At 51.3% G+C, this 18,989-nt stretch overlaps 1 protein-coding gene and 1 non-coding gene across 2 annotated transcripts; one reads left to right on the top strand and one right to left on the bottom strand.

Moving 5' to 3' along the window:
• Positions 1-10,330: 10,330 nt before the first annotated feature.
• Positions 10,331-18,315, top strand: SELENBP1 (selenium binding protein 1). The gene is made up of 12 exons (XM_010958424.3): positions 10,331-10,442; positions 12,983-13,042; positions 13,206-13,318; positions 13,611-13,796; positions 14,434-14,554; positions 15,757-15,939; positions 16,216-16,394; positions 16,851-16,929; positions 17,023-17,144; positions 17,403-17,495; positions 17,663-17,781; positions 17,913-18,315. The coding sequence occupies exons 1-12, from the start codon at positions 10,439-10,441 to the stop codon at positions 18,073-18,075; spliced, it is 1,422 nt and encodes a 473-aa protein (XP_010956726.1). The 5' UTR covers positions 10,331-10,438; the 3' UTR covers positions 18,076-18,315.
• Positions 11,707-11,778, bottom strand: TRNAV-AAC (transfer RNA valine (anticodon AAC)). Its single transcript has one exon. It is a non-coding gene; the product is annotated as a tRNA-Val (tRNA).
• Positions 18,316-18,989: the final 674 nt, after the last annotated feature.

The following is an 18,989-nucleotide window of genomic DNA, read 5'->3' as shown; positions in this document are numbered from 1 at the left end:
CATCCTCCTCCCTGACCCTGCTGTGTATGGGACAGCAACCTTACTTTCTCTAGGTCATCAGGATCAATCACCCCAGCTAACGTCTCCCTCTGTTCTGTCTGTTCACTCAGTGGCATAAATAGTCCAAAATGGCCAGGTCACTGCCTCAGGTTCCAGTTTGATGGAACTATTGGTGCCTCCTTTTTGTGGAAGCTAATCTCCTTGGGATACCAAACCTCTAAACCAGCAGAGCCCAGAGTCGTGGGACTATAAGCAAAAATGTTGTGAATGGGTATTAGGTGCGGTGGTGAGAGGCCCCACTCCCAGCGAGTGGTTGCTGTGAAGATGCGTTGAGTCAGTACTTGCAGAGCACTCCCCGTGCCATACGCTGTTGGCGCTCTTCCACTGCACGGTGCGAGCCGTGGGCAGGAGCTACGCTGTGTGGGGCACACAACAGCATCCGACACCTGGGATGTGGTGGTGGCAGCAGATGTGTGGGAGCAGGGCAGATAAATCCACAGCGAAAACTATGTACACTGCCTTCTCGAGAGAACAAATTTCTGCCCCTGCCTTGTTGGGAGACAGCTTACATAAGCACCCTTCGCCAAGTAAGTGGGCTGGTTTGGTAGCTCTTGTGGGCCAAGTGACCTTCAGCAATAGCCCCCATCAGATCTGGCTCGGTGAAGGACGGCCCATCCTGTGAAGGCCACAGCCAGCCTGTGTCCTCCACCACAGCCACTTTGTTCATGGACTGTCCGAGGAGGAAACAGAACGACATCCACACAACAGGTTCACCTCACCCATCGGATCAACAGGAGCAGCCTCTAGAAAGGGGGCATTCTGATGGTGAGGGGTTGTGCTAGGCACAATATTCCTGTGTTCTGAGGCCCTCCTGTGAAGCCCATTCACCAGACTTCTTCCCAGACCCCTTGTCCCTCTGATTTTGTACCATCCAAGTCTGTCCACCCAGCTAAAGTATCGGCCTTGCACATGAACCAGGATAGATCCTCAGACTGTCTCCTCCCAACAGAGCCAGTGATGTATTCTACTTGAAAGTTTGCCCATCAGAGGATTTCCTTTCTCCACCAACTTTCAGGACCATCTTTCAGAAGGGTTTCATTATTTTTTTTTAATAGGTATTTATTACTTACCTGCCATTTAAGAAAAAGACCACAGATTCTCTCAATTTGAAAGTATCTTAATTGTAAAATTCCATGTTAAAAAACTTCTATTTTCATAGGTTTTATCACATTTTTTATTGTAGTAAAAAACCTATCACATTAAATTTACCATCTTAAGCATTTTTAAATGTGCAGTTCAGTAGTGTTAAGTATATTCACATTATTGTGCAAGAGATCACGAGAACTTTTTCTCAGAAAGACTTTGTTACCGCAGTAATAACAGAAACATTTCGTGCACGTTAAGTACTATTCTAAGAGCTTTACATGTATTAAGTTATTAAATTTTCAAAGCAACCTTTAAGGTAGCTATTTTTATTATCTCTCTTTTAGAGATGACGAAACAGAGGTACAGAGAGGTTAAAAAACTTGCCCAAATCCACATAGCTAGGGACTGGTAGAACCAGAATTCAAACATAAGCAGTCTGGCTCTGGAATTCTTGCTGTTAATCTCTCAATAAATAGACCTCTTCTGGCTGGCGATGGTGTATGGTGGAGAGCCAGCCACCTGTAATCCAAGCTGGAATGTTTGTTCTTCCCAATATCTTTCATGCATAACATCTCCTGAAGCCGTTGGAGGGGACTGAGGTAGAAGAGGTGTCTGGCAAGACAGGGCAAGCTAGCGAGCACGCCAGGGCATCCTGGGCTTCTTTCTGCCCTCGGGATAGTCTCAGGCTCCACCCAGCTCTACTGGAAGATGAGGGGCTTGTGAGACCCTGGGCTGGCTAGGTGGCTCAGATAATCCTCAGTTTGTGAGGGCGCTTGGTTTCTTCTGGGATCTGGAAGCTCACAAAAAGCTGCTTATCAAGAGAACTGTTACTTGTCAAAGTGAGCTGGGCCTCACCACCCCTTTGGGCCACCCTAGGGACTCTCCTTCTGGGACTTGCTGGTCACTGCCTGCGGGATCACCCCGATTTGTCAGGCACACTGGATCCACTGAGTCATAAGGCCCCATGGCAGATGTGCTCAAACTGCAGCCAGGAGCAGCCAGAGAGATTTTTGCTGACTGAGACCCCACCCTCAGGATGCTGCCTCTGCCCCTCAAAATCCAAGTGCAGTCCTGGCACCACTGGCATCGTGGGACCCTGGGGACTTCTGCAGAATTGCCACCTGCATCAACCTAAGTCCCCTCCCCACTGTCCCTAGTTGTTTGTGTCAGAGCCCTCCTGGGCGCACGTGGCTGTCCCAGACTGAGTCACAGGCTTGCTCCTAGCCACGGGGGACTTGGGACAGTGAGCATCTGGCCTTTTGATTTCTGTAGTGGCCGGTGGGTTCTGACTCCTACAAGACTTACAAAGGGATGTATGTGTTGGCCAGACCCAAACAGTGGAACACAAAAGCAACTTTCTCAAGAAATGGTGAGGATTGTATGATTTATTACATTACAGTGTCGGGGTTACAGGGACGGAGTCTGAAGCCGACTGCCTGGGTTCAAATCCTGGGCTCTGCTACTCACCAGTTGTGTGACTTCGGCAAGTTACTTCCCTTTTGTACACTGGGACTCCCTTCTCTGTCAAATGGGCACAATGGGAGTGCCCACTTCATAGGGTTGCTGTAAGGACTAAATACACAGAGCGCGTAAAGAGCTTGGAGAAGTACCTGGTGCAAGGAAGCTTTTACATGAGGCGTGTGGTTCGTGTCTCTAAGTCCTCAGAATAGTAGCAAGGACTTGTTAAGCCTTTAATAAGTGATAGCTGCTGCTGCTGTGGCTGTTATCATAATCACCTGGGTCTTGCCTACCTGTGCAGGTGTATCTCTGGACCACATCCTAGACGTGCACTTCCTAGGTTAAAGGGTCTGCAGAGTTTAGCTCTTGATGGGTATTGACCAGTTACACGTGTTAATACACACTCTCACCAATCATTCCTGAATGAGCTTGCCCTTTTCCTCATGTCTCCCCAGTGCTGGGTTTTAACCTTTAAAATTTTTCCTCATCTAATAAGGAACAGTGTTATTGTATTCTTTCACCATTTCAGTCTTTAAATTATGCATGTATTTTAAGCTTCCTATAAAATTTAAAAATACATAATTGATATATAATGTGAAAAATAAAAATTGCTCCCTCTCATCCAAGTCCTCGGCCTCTGTTAGTTATGTTTGGTACATTTGGTATGATAAAGGAAGCTGTATCTCTACGCATCCTTTCCTGTGAACATATAAACATACATATAACATTTACATATATAATTTAAATTAATTAGCAGATTATAAATTTAATTTAAACAATTAAAACTACATGTATTAACTAATTAATTTTATATGTAGTTTAAAATAAATGAGATCATACTACTTTTCTAGGTGACTGTATTTCTCCTTGACTGTATTTCTTGGATGTCTTTCCATGTCAGCGTATACAAAACTATACATTATTGTGGCTTGGTGTACCGTACTATCGGTTTTACATAATATATTTAACCATTCCCCTGTTGGTCGTTTCTAACTTTTTGCTCTTACAATGTTGCAGTCAACAGCCTATTCATAATATTTGTGTGCTTGTCTATATTGTGTAATTGTCTTTCCATAGAGTAAGTCATTAAAAACGGATTTCCATTTAAAATACTGCGAGGTGTTGCTAAATTGCCTTCTTAAAATGTTCCACCATTTTATACTCTTTCCAATAAAATATAAGAATGACCTTTTCCCCCCTCCTTCCAACCCTGAATATTATCAACCTTCTTATTTTTGCAAATCATATCTTTTGGTTGTTTAAACAAGCATTTCTCTAATTGTTAATGAGTTTGGATACCTCTTCTTAAGTTTATTAGCCACTTCTCCTTCATTTCCATGTTCTTGGCACATTTTTCTATTGTGTCATCTTTTTCCAATTGATTTGTTGGAGATTTTGGATATTGGGAGCAATCATTTTTCAGTTTAAGCCTTTTAAACTTTGGTTTCTGAGCAGACTTTTGATAAGCTGAGGCCAGAAATCTCATAATATTCATTTCCCAAATACCGTTTTTAACATTTCTACATGTGGCTGTGACCCTGGGGAGACCCTAAGGGAAACAGCAGGCTAGATACAGTGTATGGAAGACAGAGAATCCAGGACAGGCAATTAAGGCTTTCTCCCAGCACTTCTCCCTCTGATTCCAAGTAGAACTGAGGACAAGTTTCCCAAAACCTTGAGCCTCTTGCCTTTCTGAGACTCTGGGAGAAGTATCCCCTACCTTCTTCCCAGGCAGCATCTGGGTGCTGAGGTGAGAAAGTGGAGGCCCTGTGCTCCCCAGGGAAAGAGAGGATTTGTTCCTGCCCGTCCTGAGCCTTAGTAGAGAAACTGTGACTCAAGAATATGACTCCAGGGACCAAAGGTCCTTCTAGCCTCAAATAGAAAGGCTTTTATTTTGGTTTGGTACTTTATTTACAGTATTGTAACATGTCCAAAATGAAGGCTTGATTATGGGTTTTGATGGCTTAATTTGGGCCATTAACCAAGACTTATGCAATTCTCTTTTCCCAGGCTCTCACCTGAAAGGGTACAAGCCAAGTGGGCCTCCGTGAGGGTGGAGGTGATTGGATTAGAGCCGCTTTATGGCCCTTGCCTCAGCTCTTCTGGAGCCAGGCTTGGCACGGGAGAGAGGCCTGGAGCGTAGGGGACGATGGCAAACTTTCACCTGGGTCCCTGTAACCGATGTCACCTTTTCTAGACTACACAGTTGGTTTTCAAACACACTTCACCTTTTCTTCTTACAGATCAACTGTGTAACCAGACACATCATTTCTGTTCTATCTTCATTTAAACAGAAAATCAAGTCTTCCATAGAGAGCCGTTAAAGAGATTAGATTATAGAGATTTAAGAGATTTATTGAGAAAGTCAGTAGAAAGTTACAGACCCTCTTTAGATCTTGATGCAAGTAAACCAGAAAACAAAAATGTATGAGACAACAGGGGAAATTTGAACACTGATGGAATATTTGATAATAGTAAAGATTTATTAATTTGTTTAGCTGTGATTATGGTATTGTGATTTTAAAAAGAATTCTTATTTTGAAGGGATGCATACTGAAATATTAATGCAAGAAATAATATAACATTTAGGGTTTGCTGCAAGAAACCCACGGTAGAGGGAGGCTGGGAGGTGTAGTTGAAGCAAGATAGGTTATGAGCTGATTTTATTGAAGGTGGATGGTGTACCTGCGGGTTCATTGCACTGTTTGCTCTACTTTTGTATTTTTGAAATCTTCCAGAGAGAGAGAGAAAGGTCTCCGTCTCTCACTTTCTATTCTTTTCTTCTCTAAGAGATAGGGATACAATAGTTAAGAAGGTAACAGTTATTTTTTAAACACTTTCTTTCCCTTCTTGAGTGCCTCCCTTGCTCTTGCCCTTAGACCGCTAGGCACACCCCAGCACTGGCGCACCAGCAGCTTAACACGGGGGGCGGGGGGGGGGGGGATCCCTGCAGCTCAGAGGTGAGAAGCACCCATCCCAGAACATGGAGACATAAACTGCTAGTGGGAACGTCGGGACGTTTCACGCTTCAAGGGCAACCACAGGGGAGGATATTTCTGAGGGGATTGGAGGTGGGGAGGAAGTCCTCTCAAGTTACACTCTTTGTAGGAAGCCCTGGCAGAGGGCTCCCCCCCCTCCCCACCAGAGCTTCCTTGTTGCTGTGAGTTGCAGGCTCTGAACTCAGCATTGTTTAGAGATGGGGAGGTGCTGAGAGATAAGCATTAGAGGTTGGATGAATTAGTAAACTTCTGTTTCCTTAACGTGAGGTGAAGAAAAAAGCTCCTTACTCCTCCAAGTTTGCTGTGGGCTGTACCTGAACTAGCTAGCATGCAGCCCCTGGCTCGCCACCAGCCACACGTGATGACAGGGTCTCAGTAAACGCTACTCCTTCCTCCTGCGGGCGTGGAGTTGGTCTGTTAAAACAAGGAGAAATGAGCAGGACAGGGCTTAGAAACTCTGAGCTGGCCAAAACCTCAACCTGCCCGGCCAGCCCTGCTTCAGGCCGCCACGGGCTGCTTCCTTAGGCACTTACAGGCATTTTGTAGACATTGGTGTGTTGGGTTTTTCAGTTTGTTTCTGCTGTTCATTTGCACGCAAATCTGGACCTGTGTATACCGCATAACCCTATCTAATGCCGCAATCTCAGTCACCAGTGTGCTATCCTTCTTCCTTCGTGGCACTTAGATGCAGTGATCTTTGTATACGTTTACTTGATAATTGGCTGTCTCCCTTAAATATCTCTAGGATGGCAGAAACTGTCTTGTTCACCACTTTGTCTACCAAGACAGGGCTCCAGAAATGTTTGTGAAGTGTAAGAATGAATGAATGAATGAATGACCACGCACATGCACATCTTCCAAGGGAGAGAGCAGACAGGTTGATGGTGCAGCTGCCGGCTCAGAGGACTCAGAGCCAGCCCTTTTCCCTAGCAGGGGCTCCCGCCGCGGCCCTCACCTACAGCGCACGGATTCCATCCTGCTTTTCTTTCTTTCAGTCTCTCTGTATGTAAATTTATGTGTTTGTTTTATTATTAATTTATATATTTTATATAAATTTATTATAAGTAAATATATATATAAAACTATAAAGTCGTTACATATTTTAATACCTTTACTTGGGGTTTGGTTACAAAAGTAATACATGATCTTTTTTCGTGGTTTTTTGGGTTTTTTTTGTTGTTGTTGGTTTGGTTTTGTGAGGGGAGGTAATTAGGTTTATTTACTTATTTATTTAATGGAGGTACTGGGGATTGAACCCAGGACCCCGTGCATGCTAAGCAGGCACTCTACCACTCAAGCTATACCCTACCCCCATGCTTGTTATTTTTTAAAATACAGAAATATATAAAGGAAAAATGGAAAATCATCCCTTCGTTGCACTGCCTCTCCCCTGAGGTCACCACGGCTGGCACCAGGACGTATTTCCTTCAGTCTTTCCCGGAGCGCAGGGCGTCTCTGCGGCTCCTGGAGCCTCCCTCACCCAGGCCGCTCCGCTCTGCACAGGGGACATCTGCTCCTTCACTCCTCTCCCCTTTTCAGAGGAAGTCTCTCTGCCCTGAGGCCTCGAAGAAACAAAACACCACAGCTCTCCACATTCCTTGTGGTTCTTCTGCCTCCCCACCCTCCCCCTCGCCAAACCAAACCAAACAAAACACAAAACTCGAAATGCCAAGGAGTGATTAGAAGAACGGTGCACCCGAGTCCGGCTCTGCCGTGTGTCAGTGGCCGTGGCCCCGCTGAGCCCCGTGTCTCCGTGAGGAAAGGGGACCGGGTGTGGCAGGGGTGAAATGGGGGCCGCAGGCAAGGGCCCGTGCGTGGGAGGTGGCTTCGCAAGTTCGTTTTCCTTTCTCCCTAGTATCACTCCCCGAGGGAGCTTGGCTTCCCTGTCATTTCTGTTTTGCTAGAGACGAAAAACACCAAGTTCTTCATTCTTTTTTTTTTAATTCATCACCTCCTCTCCGTTCCCTTCTCTGGGTTTAGTCCTTTCCTCACTCCCCCCTCAATAGCCCCTGTTTAAAGAGGCCTAAAGAAATTGGGCTGAGGGTGGCAGATAAGAGGGGAACCAGCAGCGCCCGTGCCCTCTGGACACAGCTGCTCCCCACGATTCCTGCGGTCAGAGAATCCACTTCCTTTGTGTGGAGGCCTGAGCCAAAGCTGGGGTGGTGGTTACATAACCGCCTGGCTGTCCAGAAGTCAACTTGATAACCTATCACCCTCATACTTACTGTGCTTCTCTGGGGCTTCAAATAGCAAAAGGGAAGAGGGCTGCACCCACCCCACTGGCCTTGCCACAAACCCTGCTTCGGGCTGGTGGCGCCCAGCATCAGGGTCCACTCGGCCTCCCCAGTTAGCAGACCCGGGCTGAAGTCCGACACTTTCCAGGGCCTCAGCTGGAGGCCCTTCTGTGATCCCTTCTATGAATTAGGAGTTTTCCAGCTCTGGTTGGCCTCTGGCTAGGGAGGGACAGATCCAGCATGGAAGGGAGCCCTGAAATTCCTGAGAAGCTACTTTGGGATGCTCAGGAGACACATGCTGATTGGGGTGCAGTTCTCCACCTTGGAAACCCAAGCAAGCCCTGTTGGCACCGAAAGAAGCAAAGACACCATGGGCACTTCACTGTTACCAACCTGAGCCCCGACCCTGACTGCCTACAGCTGCAACCCGGGTTGGGACAACTTTTCCACGACTACCTTGTAGGCTCTGGAGCAAAAATTCTGGGAGAAAGTCGCAAGAGGTTAGGGGTGCAGTGGAGGAGCCACGGAGACATGAAAGAGCTGCCAGGTCAGAGCTGCGGGGCGTGAAAGAACTTGTGTCAATGACAGACTCGGAACAAGCAATATAACAGCTTCTTTAGAGTTAATGACTTTAGAACTTTCAAGAAGAGGGTGGGGATGGGGTTTCTTTCTCTTTCAGATTTTGGATGCTGGGCTACCTCAAGACAAAAAGTGGGAAAGTAGAGAGGAAGGAGGACATGGAGACCTCAGGAGGAGGACGGCCAGAATGGTGGGATGAGGCAGAGTGAGTGGAGGCAGCCAGGAGGCTGGAAGCTGGCAAAGCAGCAGCCCTCGGGGCCCCCCACCCCCGCCATGGGGCAGCTGCACCCATGAGGCTCACTTTGGTAGGTGCCTGGCTGGCCGTGCGGTGGTGAGGATGCAGAAGTAGGAAAGAACTGAGAGGGGTTAAGTGATGCTGGGGACAAGGGGATAAAGGAGGACCCCTGCCCTGTGCAGCCACAGATCATCTTCCTTTGTGGGCAAATGATCCTCACCCATGGGCACCAGGAGGACAGACGCCCATCACGCTGAAGCCCAGTTTTGCTCTCCTTCACTCTGGTTTGGAAACCTCGTGGCTCTTTTCTACTGGCAATCTCAAGCCCAAACTATGTCCCTTTCTCTACCCAATAAAAACTTAACCTCAGAGTTTCCATCCAAGGAGATGGAAGTGGCTTTTGAAGACCAGACTCAGCAAGTTCCTAGAAGAGTGGGGCCGAGGTTACCCTGGTCAGGCAGCCAAGTTTGAGGAAAGTGGGGGGCCCTCAGCTTCAAGATGGAGAGCAGTTTGTGTGGGTCCCCTTGTTCGGCACTCCAAACTCCCTTCTCCAGATGAGGGCAGCCCCAGAGAGAGCCAAGGGATCTGGCCTCAACCCAGCCTCAGTTTCTCAGCAAGTAGTTGCCGCTTGCCCAATGGGCTGGCGTGTCCCCCAGGACACTGTACTAGCAGGCTTCGCAGCCCTGGCAGCCACGGAGCCCTCTAGCTGGAGGACTGCTTCCTGGATAGATGGAGACCCTGAGAGTTTGATGACGTGTTGGGATCAGCTCCAGGCCAGCAGTATCGTGCCAGGCTGCCCTTGGGCCCTGCTCCCCTGCCCTGGGGCGCTGCTGAGGCCCCAGGCGGGGAGATGAGAGGCAGGCACTCCGCTTTCACCTCCTGAGGTTTGTGAGGGTAATAGAGGGCAATCATGGGCACTGCCCACTTTCCCTCCACCTCAAAGCTCAAGAGGAACAAATGGTTCTGGGGAGAATGGAACCTGGACACACCCGCGGCCCCGGCTCCTTCAGGGCCTCTGTGACAAGCAGACGTGGGTGAGCGGTCCTCGGGGTGGGTAGGACAGTGCCTTCTGGAGCATGCATGTCTGGAATGAGAGGGCAATCTTAAGAGAGAGCTGACCCTGGCTGTGGATGTAGGAGCAAATGGGCCTGCAGCCCCGGGCACCCCGAAATGCCAAGAGGCAGGTCCAAGCACAGAGATGAGCATTTAGAGACCCAGGAACTTGTGCAAACACACACACACAGAGGTGCATATACACATGTCCACAGATACACACACACATACCCAAGTACAGACTTTTACACACAAGCACCCTCACACAGGCACATAGACGCAGATACGCACTCATGCATAAAAGTACACACACAGGCAACACAAAGATGTGTGTGTGTGTATATACACAGTAGCAAGCACGTGGGCATACACACAAACTCACATGCCCAGGCTCCACTCCACTAAAGAGAAACAGGCACAGCACATACCTGCACGTGCACAGACTCCTACACACCCACGCTTGTACACACACACACACACACACACACATACAGCCAGTAACTCAAACACCAGCCGCCCAGGCCCTTTGAGAGTGAGCTGGCCAGCCGCTCTTCGCTCTTCGTCATGCACCCTGGGCTGCGGCCTGGGCCCTCCCCCTGCCCCGCCCACCCCCAATCAGTTGTATAAACTCCTTCCCTCTGCCCCTTCCCCGACACAGCCTGCCTCTGACACCAGCACTGCTTTGTCTTGTCTCTGCCCACTCCTGGCCGACCCCCGGTACACCTCGGAGCAGCATGGGTAAGAAGGGGGGCTCCTGACAACCATGAGCTGCCCCGTGCCCCCCCACCCCTGCGGCCTGCCCCACAAGAAGTGACAGAAAACCTGGTCGGGGAGCTGATTAGGGGAGGGAGTGCAGGGCTCTGCTCCACTGCCCCAACCCCTGCATTTCCCAGCTTGGCCGAAGCTTCTAGAGGTGCCTGGGAAGAAAGATAGAGGGACAGCTGGGAAAGGTGACCCTGGGCTCCCACCCAGCTCCCCAGCTGCAGCCTGGGCTAGAGGACCTTTCTGCAGCTGAGAAAATCATGTTAGGAGGTACTTAGGGGGAACCTCTGTGTCTCCGGCTGTCATTATAGGATACAGACAGTCCTGGTTTCAGCCCTGGGCCAGCCTCTTCCTGCAGGGAGTCAGGAGCTCAGGACTTCAGTGGCCAGGTTGCTCTCTGGCTACCCTGCCCCCCGAATCCCTCTGGGAGGGAGGTCAGGGAGCCCACACTCTCTCCCTGGGGGCCTGTTTCCATGCCTCCAACCCTCCCAGTGCCGAGGTCCTCCTTATTGCCCCATCCGTGGGCTCCTGGATTTCAGGATAAGGTGGAGTTTGGGTCTGGTTGGGAGTATTGAGGTCTTTGCCCCCTTGGATCTGGCTCTTTCCTGCGTTGGCAGAATGCCCAGCAGCCAGCCTGGCCTTAGGAAAACCCAGTGAGCTTTCTCTGGGTTCATCTGAAACCCAAAGATGTTCAGAGATCTTGCTTGAAATGCTTAAGACAGTGGCGATGTTCCCAAGAAAAAGGACTGACGTACAGGGGGGCCTGAGTGGCAGGCAGGCCTGACTCCGACTCTAAGAAATGCCACGTGGGCTCCGAGGGTCTGGGCTGGCGCTGACGGGGGCGCCTGTTTCACACACCTCCTTCTCACCTTCGCTTCCCTCTGTCTCTGTTTGGCTTTGCAGTTTTTGTATCTCTGTCTTGATGTCTTGGAGCTTTGAATCTCCTTCCATTCTGTGTCCAGCAGCCTCCTTCCCCTCCCCCCTCCTCCTGTGCCAAGCCCCGACACAGCTTGGTTGTGCAGCAGGACAAGTCTCCTTAATTCTTTGGACGGGGCCTCACCCTGTCCCGTCCCACCCCCAGCCCTCTGCACACCAACCACTGGCTGGGATTTCTGGCACAACCCTACCCATATTTATTCAACCCTTCTCATTTACAAAAGTACTTCTGAATACTTTGTCTTATTTGGCCTTGTTTGTCGGAGGAAGTAATTTTATTTGTTTATTCATTTATTTATTTTAATGGAGGCACTGGGGATTGAACCCAGGACCTCATGCATGTTAGGCATGCGCTCTACCACTGAGCTGTACCCTCGCCCCAATTTTTTGCGGGGGTTTGGGTTTTCTTTTTGCTTGGGGGGGGGGGGAACCTGGAGCTTGAAACCATGTTTCTGGACTCTAAAATATTGTTGCTGCTTCTCAGCCTCCTATGTCACTTGGCTGCTGCCAGTAGGGGGACCCGGCTCTCTGCTGAGGTCCTGTGCCCAGACAGGGTCAGGGCTCAACTCTTGGGCAGTAGCCGAGCAGCCATGGGACCAGGCAGGGAGGCAGTGTGCAGTCCTGTGAACTCCACTCCAGGATTCCTTCCAGCCTGCAGCTCCCTCTGTGTTTATTCCTCAGCCCTTCCTCCTGGTTGGGCCCCAAATCCCACTGCCTGTTGCCTAGTGGCAGCCCTCCTTCTCAGCCGGGGACTTTGGTTTCTGACTTTCATCCTGCAGATCCACGTGGCTTCTCTTGCCAGACGTCAGGGAACAAGGAGGGCCACTTCCTTGGTGGGTGGGCCTCTGAGCTTTCCAGAGCTGGGCCTAACACCTAGCTTTACAGATAAAGGAAGTGAATGGCGGGGTAGAAACTGGTCTAAGGATATCCAGCTCCTATCAGCCCTGCAGACTTAACTTCAGCCTCCTATACCTTACCAGGCCCTGGGTTTTGTAAGCCAGGCTCTGGCCCCAGCATGGGGTCAGAACCCAGAGGGGAAGAAAGCAGGAAGGGTCCCAGCCCCTGGTTTAGATGACTTTCAGTGAAGGGAGCTGAAGATGCACCACCTCACTGCCCGAGGGCTGTTCCTCGAGAACAGCCAGAGTCTGCTGTCTCCTACAGGCCAGCGCAGCACTGCACACGTGACTGCAGCTTCTCATTTACACCTCACAAAAGCCTACTGTGGTATTCTTAGTACCCTTTTTACAGATGATGTGCAAACTGAGGCCAGGGAGTTTAAGTGATTTGACCAAGCTCCCATGGCTAGTTAGTGACCAGCTGGGCTGGGGACCCAAGGCAATGTCATAAGCACTGTACCACACAGCCTCCCCTGTATGCTGCCTTCTCCTGCCTCCTCTGGGTCCTGCTTGAGTGTCTGTGCACCTTCAGGCCATGTATCTGCCGCTCTTCCCCCATCCACACACTCATCAGGGTTTTCAGGGGCTGGGCAGTGGGGGGCCGGGGGGAGGAGCCTTCACCCTTCACCCTCCAGAGCCAGAGCCAGAGTGTGGTCCAGCCAACATGCCCCATTGTCTCCACAGATACAAAATGTGAGAACAAGTGTGGGCCTGGCTACCCTAGCCCTCTGGAGGCCATGAAAGGTATGTGTGAGAAGACTGAGAGCCAGTGCCCCCGGAGGTGAGGGGCGAGGTGGGGACTAGGCAGCCAGTGCCTGCTACTGAGTCCACAGCTGGCACACCCTGCACTGCCCCTGCCATCCCCCCACCCTGCCCCTCACCCCGTTGCCTGCTTTCTACCCTCTAGGACCAAGGGAGAAGATTGTCTATCTGCCCTGTATTTACCGAAACACAAACACTGAGGCCCCAGATTATCTGGCCACTGTGGACATTGACCCCAAGTCTCCCCAGTATTGCCAGGTGAGGTAGAGCTTGGGCACCAGAGGGCCTTGAGACCCCTCCTCTAGCCCTAGCCCTAGCAATGCCCTTCCCCAGCTCCATCCTCCATCCTTCTTCGCCCTCCCTGGGTATGTTCACAATGTTCAATGTTCCCTGCGCAAGCCCCCTCACCCATCCCACATGAGCAAAGGCAATGCTGAAATCATGTCTGTGCTGTGCGGCCAAGCTGAAGCGGGTCCAGAGGATCCCTTTCCCTAAAGCACACAGAAGCGTGGTCCGGGTGAGCCCCACCCCTGCCCTCCTCCTATCCTAGGTCATCCACCGGCTGCCCATGCCCAACCTGAAGGACGAGCTGCATCACTCAGGATGGAACACCTGCAGCAGCTGCTTTGGAGACAGCACCAAGTCACGCACCAAGTTGGTGCTGCCCTGTCTCATCTCCTCCCGAATTTATGTGGTGGACGTTGGCACCGAGCCCCGTGCCCCGAAGCTGCACAAGGTGCATTCTCTGCCCTCGCCAGCTCAGGGCCCCTAATGAACCCACCCCCACCAGGCAGCTTATGGGCAGGAAGCCACCCCTAAGGCAGCTGCCTCCAGCTCTTGCATAGGGTCTGGGCTCAGTCCCAGGGAGCCGAGTTAGATTTTGGAGGAGAGTTACCAGGCCTGCCGGTCGTCACCACCCAGGGCTGCAGTGCCGGAGGGGAAGGAGGAGGCTCTCATTTTTCACTCTGAGCTGGAGAAGGAGCTGTTTCTTTCCCAGACAGTTAGGAGCCCCCAGTCCTCCCTTTCAACACTTCCTTCCAACTGGCTGCTGGTGATAGAGAGTTGACACTGGCATTGTCCCAGCCTGGGAGGAGTTTGTGGTCTCAAAGGGCTGTGAGTACCCTCAAGACAGGCAGAGGGAGAGAAGTCCGAGCTTTCCACCTGGGGAGTTAGCAGTCTCTCTGACTCTCCCTTACTAATCTGCAGAAGTTACCAGACTGAACCTCTGCCATATTCTTGCAGAGAAAATTGTGTCCAGGTTTCGAAGGGAAAGAGGGCGGGGTCAGCAGATAGAAGTACTGGAGTAGAGAAGTAGGGAGTGGGGGAACTCCTGGCTCTGCAAGACTGTGACACCATTCCTTACCCCTCTCCAGGTCGTTGAGGCCAAGGACATCCACGCCAAGTGCGACCTAGGCTACCTCCACACCAGCCACTGCCTGGCCAGTGGGGAGGTGATGGTCAGTTCCCTGGGAGACCCCCAGGGCAACGGCAAAGGTACCTGGCAGCACTGTAGGCACAGCTATGGGGGGAGCAGATCCCAAGCTGGGGGAGGGATAGAATGACCTTCCAGGGAGAACCAGAGGGCGAGGGCTCACCCAATATTTAAACTATAGTCAAGTAATTTCAGTTGTTTCGATTATTTTTATGAAGATGAGCCTTGAATGATGAATTCACCTACAAGTGGTAGCTGGAACTGTCAGCCATTGGGAATGTGAGCACAGACATGGCCCCAGAAAACATGTACATTTAATATCAGCCATCATGAATTCATGAGCAGCTCTCACAGTCCTTGGGATCCTTAACTGTCACATCTGCTTTCTCATTTATGGCACGATCAGAGCTTTCACATAACATGTCTGTGAGGTAGGTGCCACTGGGCACAATCCCTGTTTGACAGATTAGGAAGCTGGGCACAGAATGGTTAAGTAACTACCCCAAGTCAGCCAGCAAGTAAGTCGCAGAGCCTAGAACTCAGACCCAGCCATATGGCTCCAGAACGTGGGTCCTAATCACACTGTGCTGCGTCTCTCCGAGCTTCACCTGTTTCACCAGAACTCGCCATCCCAGGGCTTGGAGTGAAATATCAGTTAAGGTCCTCCAGTGAAGGTTACTGCTCTAGACTCTATTTAACTGCCTTTTCCAGGAGATGGGATGCAGGACACCCCCAGATTTGATAACACTTAGGAGTAGACATCTGGTTGTCTTTGCAAAAAAGTGTCAAAGTGTCATAAGACATTCAGCTGGGGTAAAAAACATATTGGGCATTCATGTTGAATTACAAATAAATATAACTTACATAATTTGCTCTATAAGAAAAAAATGTAGTGAGCAGAATTGAGTTTAGACTCTGGCAGGAATCCTAGACCGAAAGTGGGAGGCCGGGCAAGAGATGTGCAGGATGCAAAGTCCCAGAAGATCTTGGTTCAAAAATTTACCCTGCGGTCTGGGAGAGGGATGAAGTTGATAGGAGGCAGGGGCACCAGAGTAAGTCCCCACCTCCCACCAGGCCCTCTGGGTGAGACCCTTTGGACAGGTATCCAAACCCAGGCCTGTCCAAGGGGCTCCAAGCCCGTTGCTTGGTGCCCCTCCTCCCACGCGGTTTGCCAGCTCCTTTAATTCAGGAGGGCTGGGGGGTGGGGGGCGGCGGTAGTGCCTCTACCACCTCTACCTGCCACCCTACTTTCCTCCCCACTCAGGGGGTTTTGTGCTGCTGGATGGAGAGACGTTTGAGGTGAAGGGGACGTGGGAGCGACCTGGAGGTGCTGCACTCATGGGCTATGACTTCTGGTACCAGCCTCGACACAATGTCATGATCAGCACCGAATGGGCAGCTCCCAATGTCTTACGAGATGGCTTCAACCCCGCCGACGTAGAGGCGGGTGAGAATCCCCCACCCCCCGCCCACCGTGGGCCGGCAGGAGTCTGGTCACACAAACCTGCTTTCTGTTCCAAACCCGCACTCTCCAGCCCTCTGACTTTCGGCATGTGGACCCCAGACTCTTGGGGTGCTGGTATACGATGTGCTGAGCCCTCAAGCGTCCTTCCTACCCCTCCAGTCCATTTTCCACCTTCTCCCCTGGGCTGTGCCTCAGCTTGCGCCCCATGCCTTCCCACCCTGATCCTGAGCCTGTCTTCCCACCCCATCCCCAACCCAGGGCTGTACGGGAGCCACTTAAACGTGTGGGACTGGCAGCGCCATGAGATCGTGCAGAACCTGCCTCTCCCGGATGGGCTCATCCCCCTGGAGATCCGCTTCCTGCACAACCCGGCTGCTTCCCAGGGCTTCGTGGGCTGTGCCCTCAGCTCCAACATCCATCGTTTTTACAAGAATGAGGTGACATGCGCTCTGGCCCTCCTCCTGCAGCCCTGTCAGCACTCGGCCCAGCTTCTGTAGCCACTGGGCTCCTTTCTCCCTCGAGTGACCCAGGACCCCCTGCCTGACGCCACCAGCCCAGACTTCCCAGGGGAAAAAAGAAGGCCACCTGCCCTGCCTCTCTTCTCTCAGTCCCAGGCTGATTCCTCCCTAAGCCCTAACTGGACATATTTATTCATTCATTCAAAAAATAGTTAGTGAGCTCCCATGTCAGGCACTGTGCTAGATGCTGGACATACAGTGGTAAAGCAGACATGACCCCTGCCTGAAGGGATCTGCATGGGAGTTATACCCTCGCAGGAAGATGGCCCAGCATCTCCTGTCTCCCTGTAGTCAGTCTGCTCTGGGGACACCCAGGTCTGATCCCACCCCACAGCCCCCACAGGCTCACCTCTCTGCCTTCTAACGCCAATGCAGAAAGGGACTTGGTCAGTGGAGAAGGTGATCCAGGTGCCCCCCAAAAAAGTGAAGGGCTGGATCCTGCCCGAAATGCCAGGTGAGTGTTCAGGGTGGGTGGGAGTCAGAAGGTTGGTTCCAGGCCTGGGGAACAAGAGTCTGTAAAGCCTCTGAACCACACCCCCTCCCCCAGCCCTGATCACTGACATCCTGCTGTCCCTGGACGACCGCTTCCTCTACTTCAGCAACTGGCTGCACGGGGACCTGCGACAGTATGACATTTCTGACCCAAAGAGGCCCCGCCTCACGGGACAGGTGGGGTGCTACCAGGATGAGGAGGAAAGGAGGGAGGAAGTGGAAGTCTGGGGATGAGGGAGAGGGAATGAGGCGGCTGGGGTATGAAAAGCAAAGATGGGGGCTGAGGGGTGGTTCGGGCCAGGACCATGGAGATCCATGGCTGGATGTGGGGAACGTGTGGGAGTGAGGGCATCCTGACTGAGGCAAGCTGCTCTTCCGGCAATGTCCTCACTTTCCACCACTGTTCTCTGTTATGCTCTGCACTTGCCCACCCAGCTCTTCCTCGGAGGCAGCATTGTTAAGGGAGGCCCTGTGCAAGTGCTGGAGGACCAGGAGCTAAAATGCCAGCCAGAGCCCCTGGTGGTCAAGGTGAGGGTCTCTCCCCTTGCTCATGGACCCCTCAGATCCATGCTGGAGAAATATGGGGGAGTAGGGCTGGGCAGTGTCTGAGCATGCTCTTGGGGTTTGGGTGGTGCCAGCGAGTCTCTCCTAAAATCTATATGTAACCCTGAGGTCTTAACCTTGATTTTCCCAAGGGAAAACGGGTGGCTGGAGGCCCCCAGATGATCCAGCTTAGCCTGGATGGGAAGCGTCTCTACTTAACCACGTCACTGTACAGTGGCTGGGACAAGCAGTTTTACCCCGATCTCATCAAGTAAGAAGCAGCCTGGGCTCCTCTCCCAACCCTCCTCTCCCAGAGGGGTTTGGCTTCCTGAAGACTCAATTCTTGGGGGTATGGCATGGCCCCTGCTGACCTCTTTCTTCTCCCCTCCCTGTTTCCATCAGGGAAGGCTCTGTGATGCTGCAGATTGATGTCGACACAGAAAAGGGAGGGCTGAAGTTGAACCCCAACTTCCTGGTGGACTTTGGGAAGGAACCCCTCGGCCCAGCGCTGGCCCATGAGCTCCGCTACCCTGGGGGCGACTGCAGCTCTGACATCTGGCTCTGAAGTTCCCCTTATAGCCCCACTCCACATTCTGAGCCCTCACTTCCAAAGGGACCTGGCTTCACTCTTCTCTCTCTGCCCCTGACCCTTGGCAGCGTGTCCTACCAAAGCTAAACTCAGATTGTTGAAACATATTTAGCTGTGTCTCCACTTATTCACCAATGTTGCCAATCACTTACTGTGCTGTTTTTACACGAGTTCTTGGAAATTATCTCAGAAATAAACTGGTGAACCCCTTCCTGAGATGACTTTATCTTTGGGGCACAGAGCCTGTGGCTCCTCTTCTGCTGACCCTTTGTATTTTGCACAGGAAAGTTCTGAAGAGGACTCAGGGGTGGGGTGGTTATGACAACTCATTCCCGCCACTGATTATGAAGCTAATGATGCCAACATCTCGCTTCTACGGCCAGATAGAGCCTGGAGGTTTTGGAGGTGGTTGTCACAAGGAGAGCTGGCGGGGAGAAACTGTCAGTTGGTGTTCCTAAACTTTATGATCATTACTTTTTAATTTGTGCTTTCTTTTAGTGAATCTAAAATCTCACCCATCACCCCCAGGAGAAAACCCCCCCACATACAGGAGACACCCTAGACCCCTGACATAGATGGTGCAGTTGCCACCGCTGGTAGCGATGTTGGGAGAAAAATCCCCACTGACTCCCAGCGCCTAGCTTGGCCATGGGCATACAGTATGCCTTAACGGATAAGTGAATGTAAAGGAGGTACTGGGGATGACTGAGTTACAGGGAGACTTGGCATTTACGGAGTCTTACCAGAAGCCTCTCCTAGGTTTCTGCCCTGTCCTTTTCAATAACCAAACTTCAGAAAGAACTTGCCTTGGGATAAGAAAATAGTTGACGAGGAAAAGCCCTTTATAGCATTTCAGCTAGTAAACAGGGGGCGGGTGTCAGGAGCGCTAG

Source organism: Camelus bactrianus, chromosome 21 (genome assembly GCF_048773025.1).
Source record: "Camelus bactrianus isolate YW-2024 breed Bactrian camel chromosome 21, ASM4877302v1, whole genome shotgun sequence".
Taxonomy (NCBI): Eukaryota; Metazoa; Chordata; class Mammalia; order Artiodactyla; family Camelidae; genus Camelus; species Camelus bactrianus.
The sequence above is the reverse complement of the archived record's forward strand: the minus strand, read 5'-3'. Positions and strand labels throughout refer to the sequence as shown.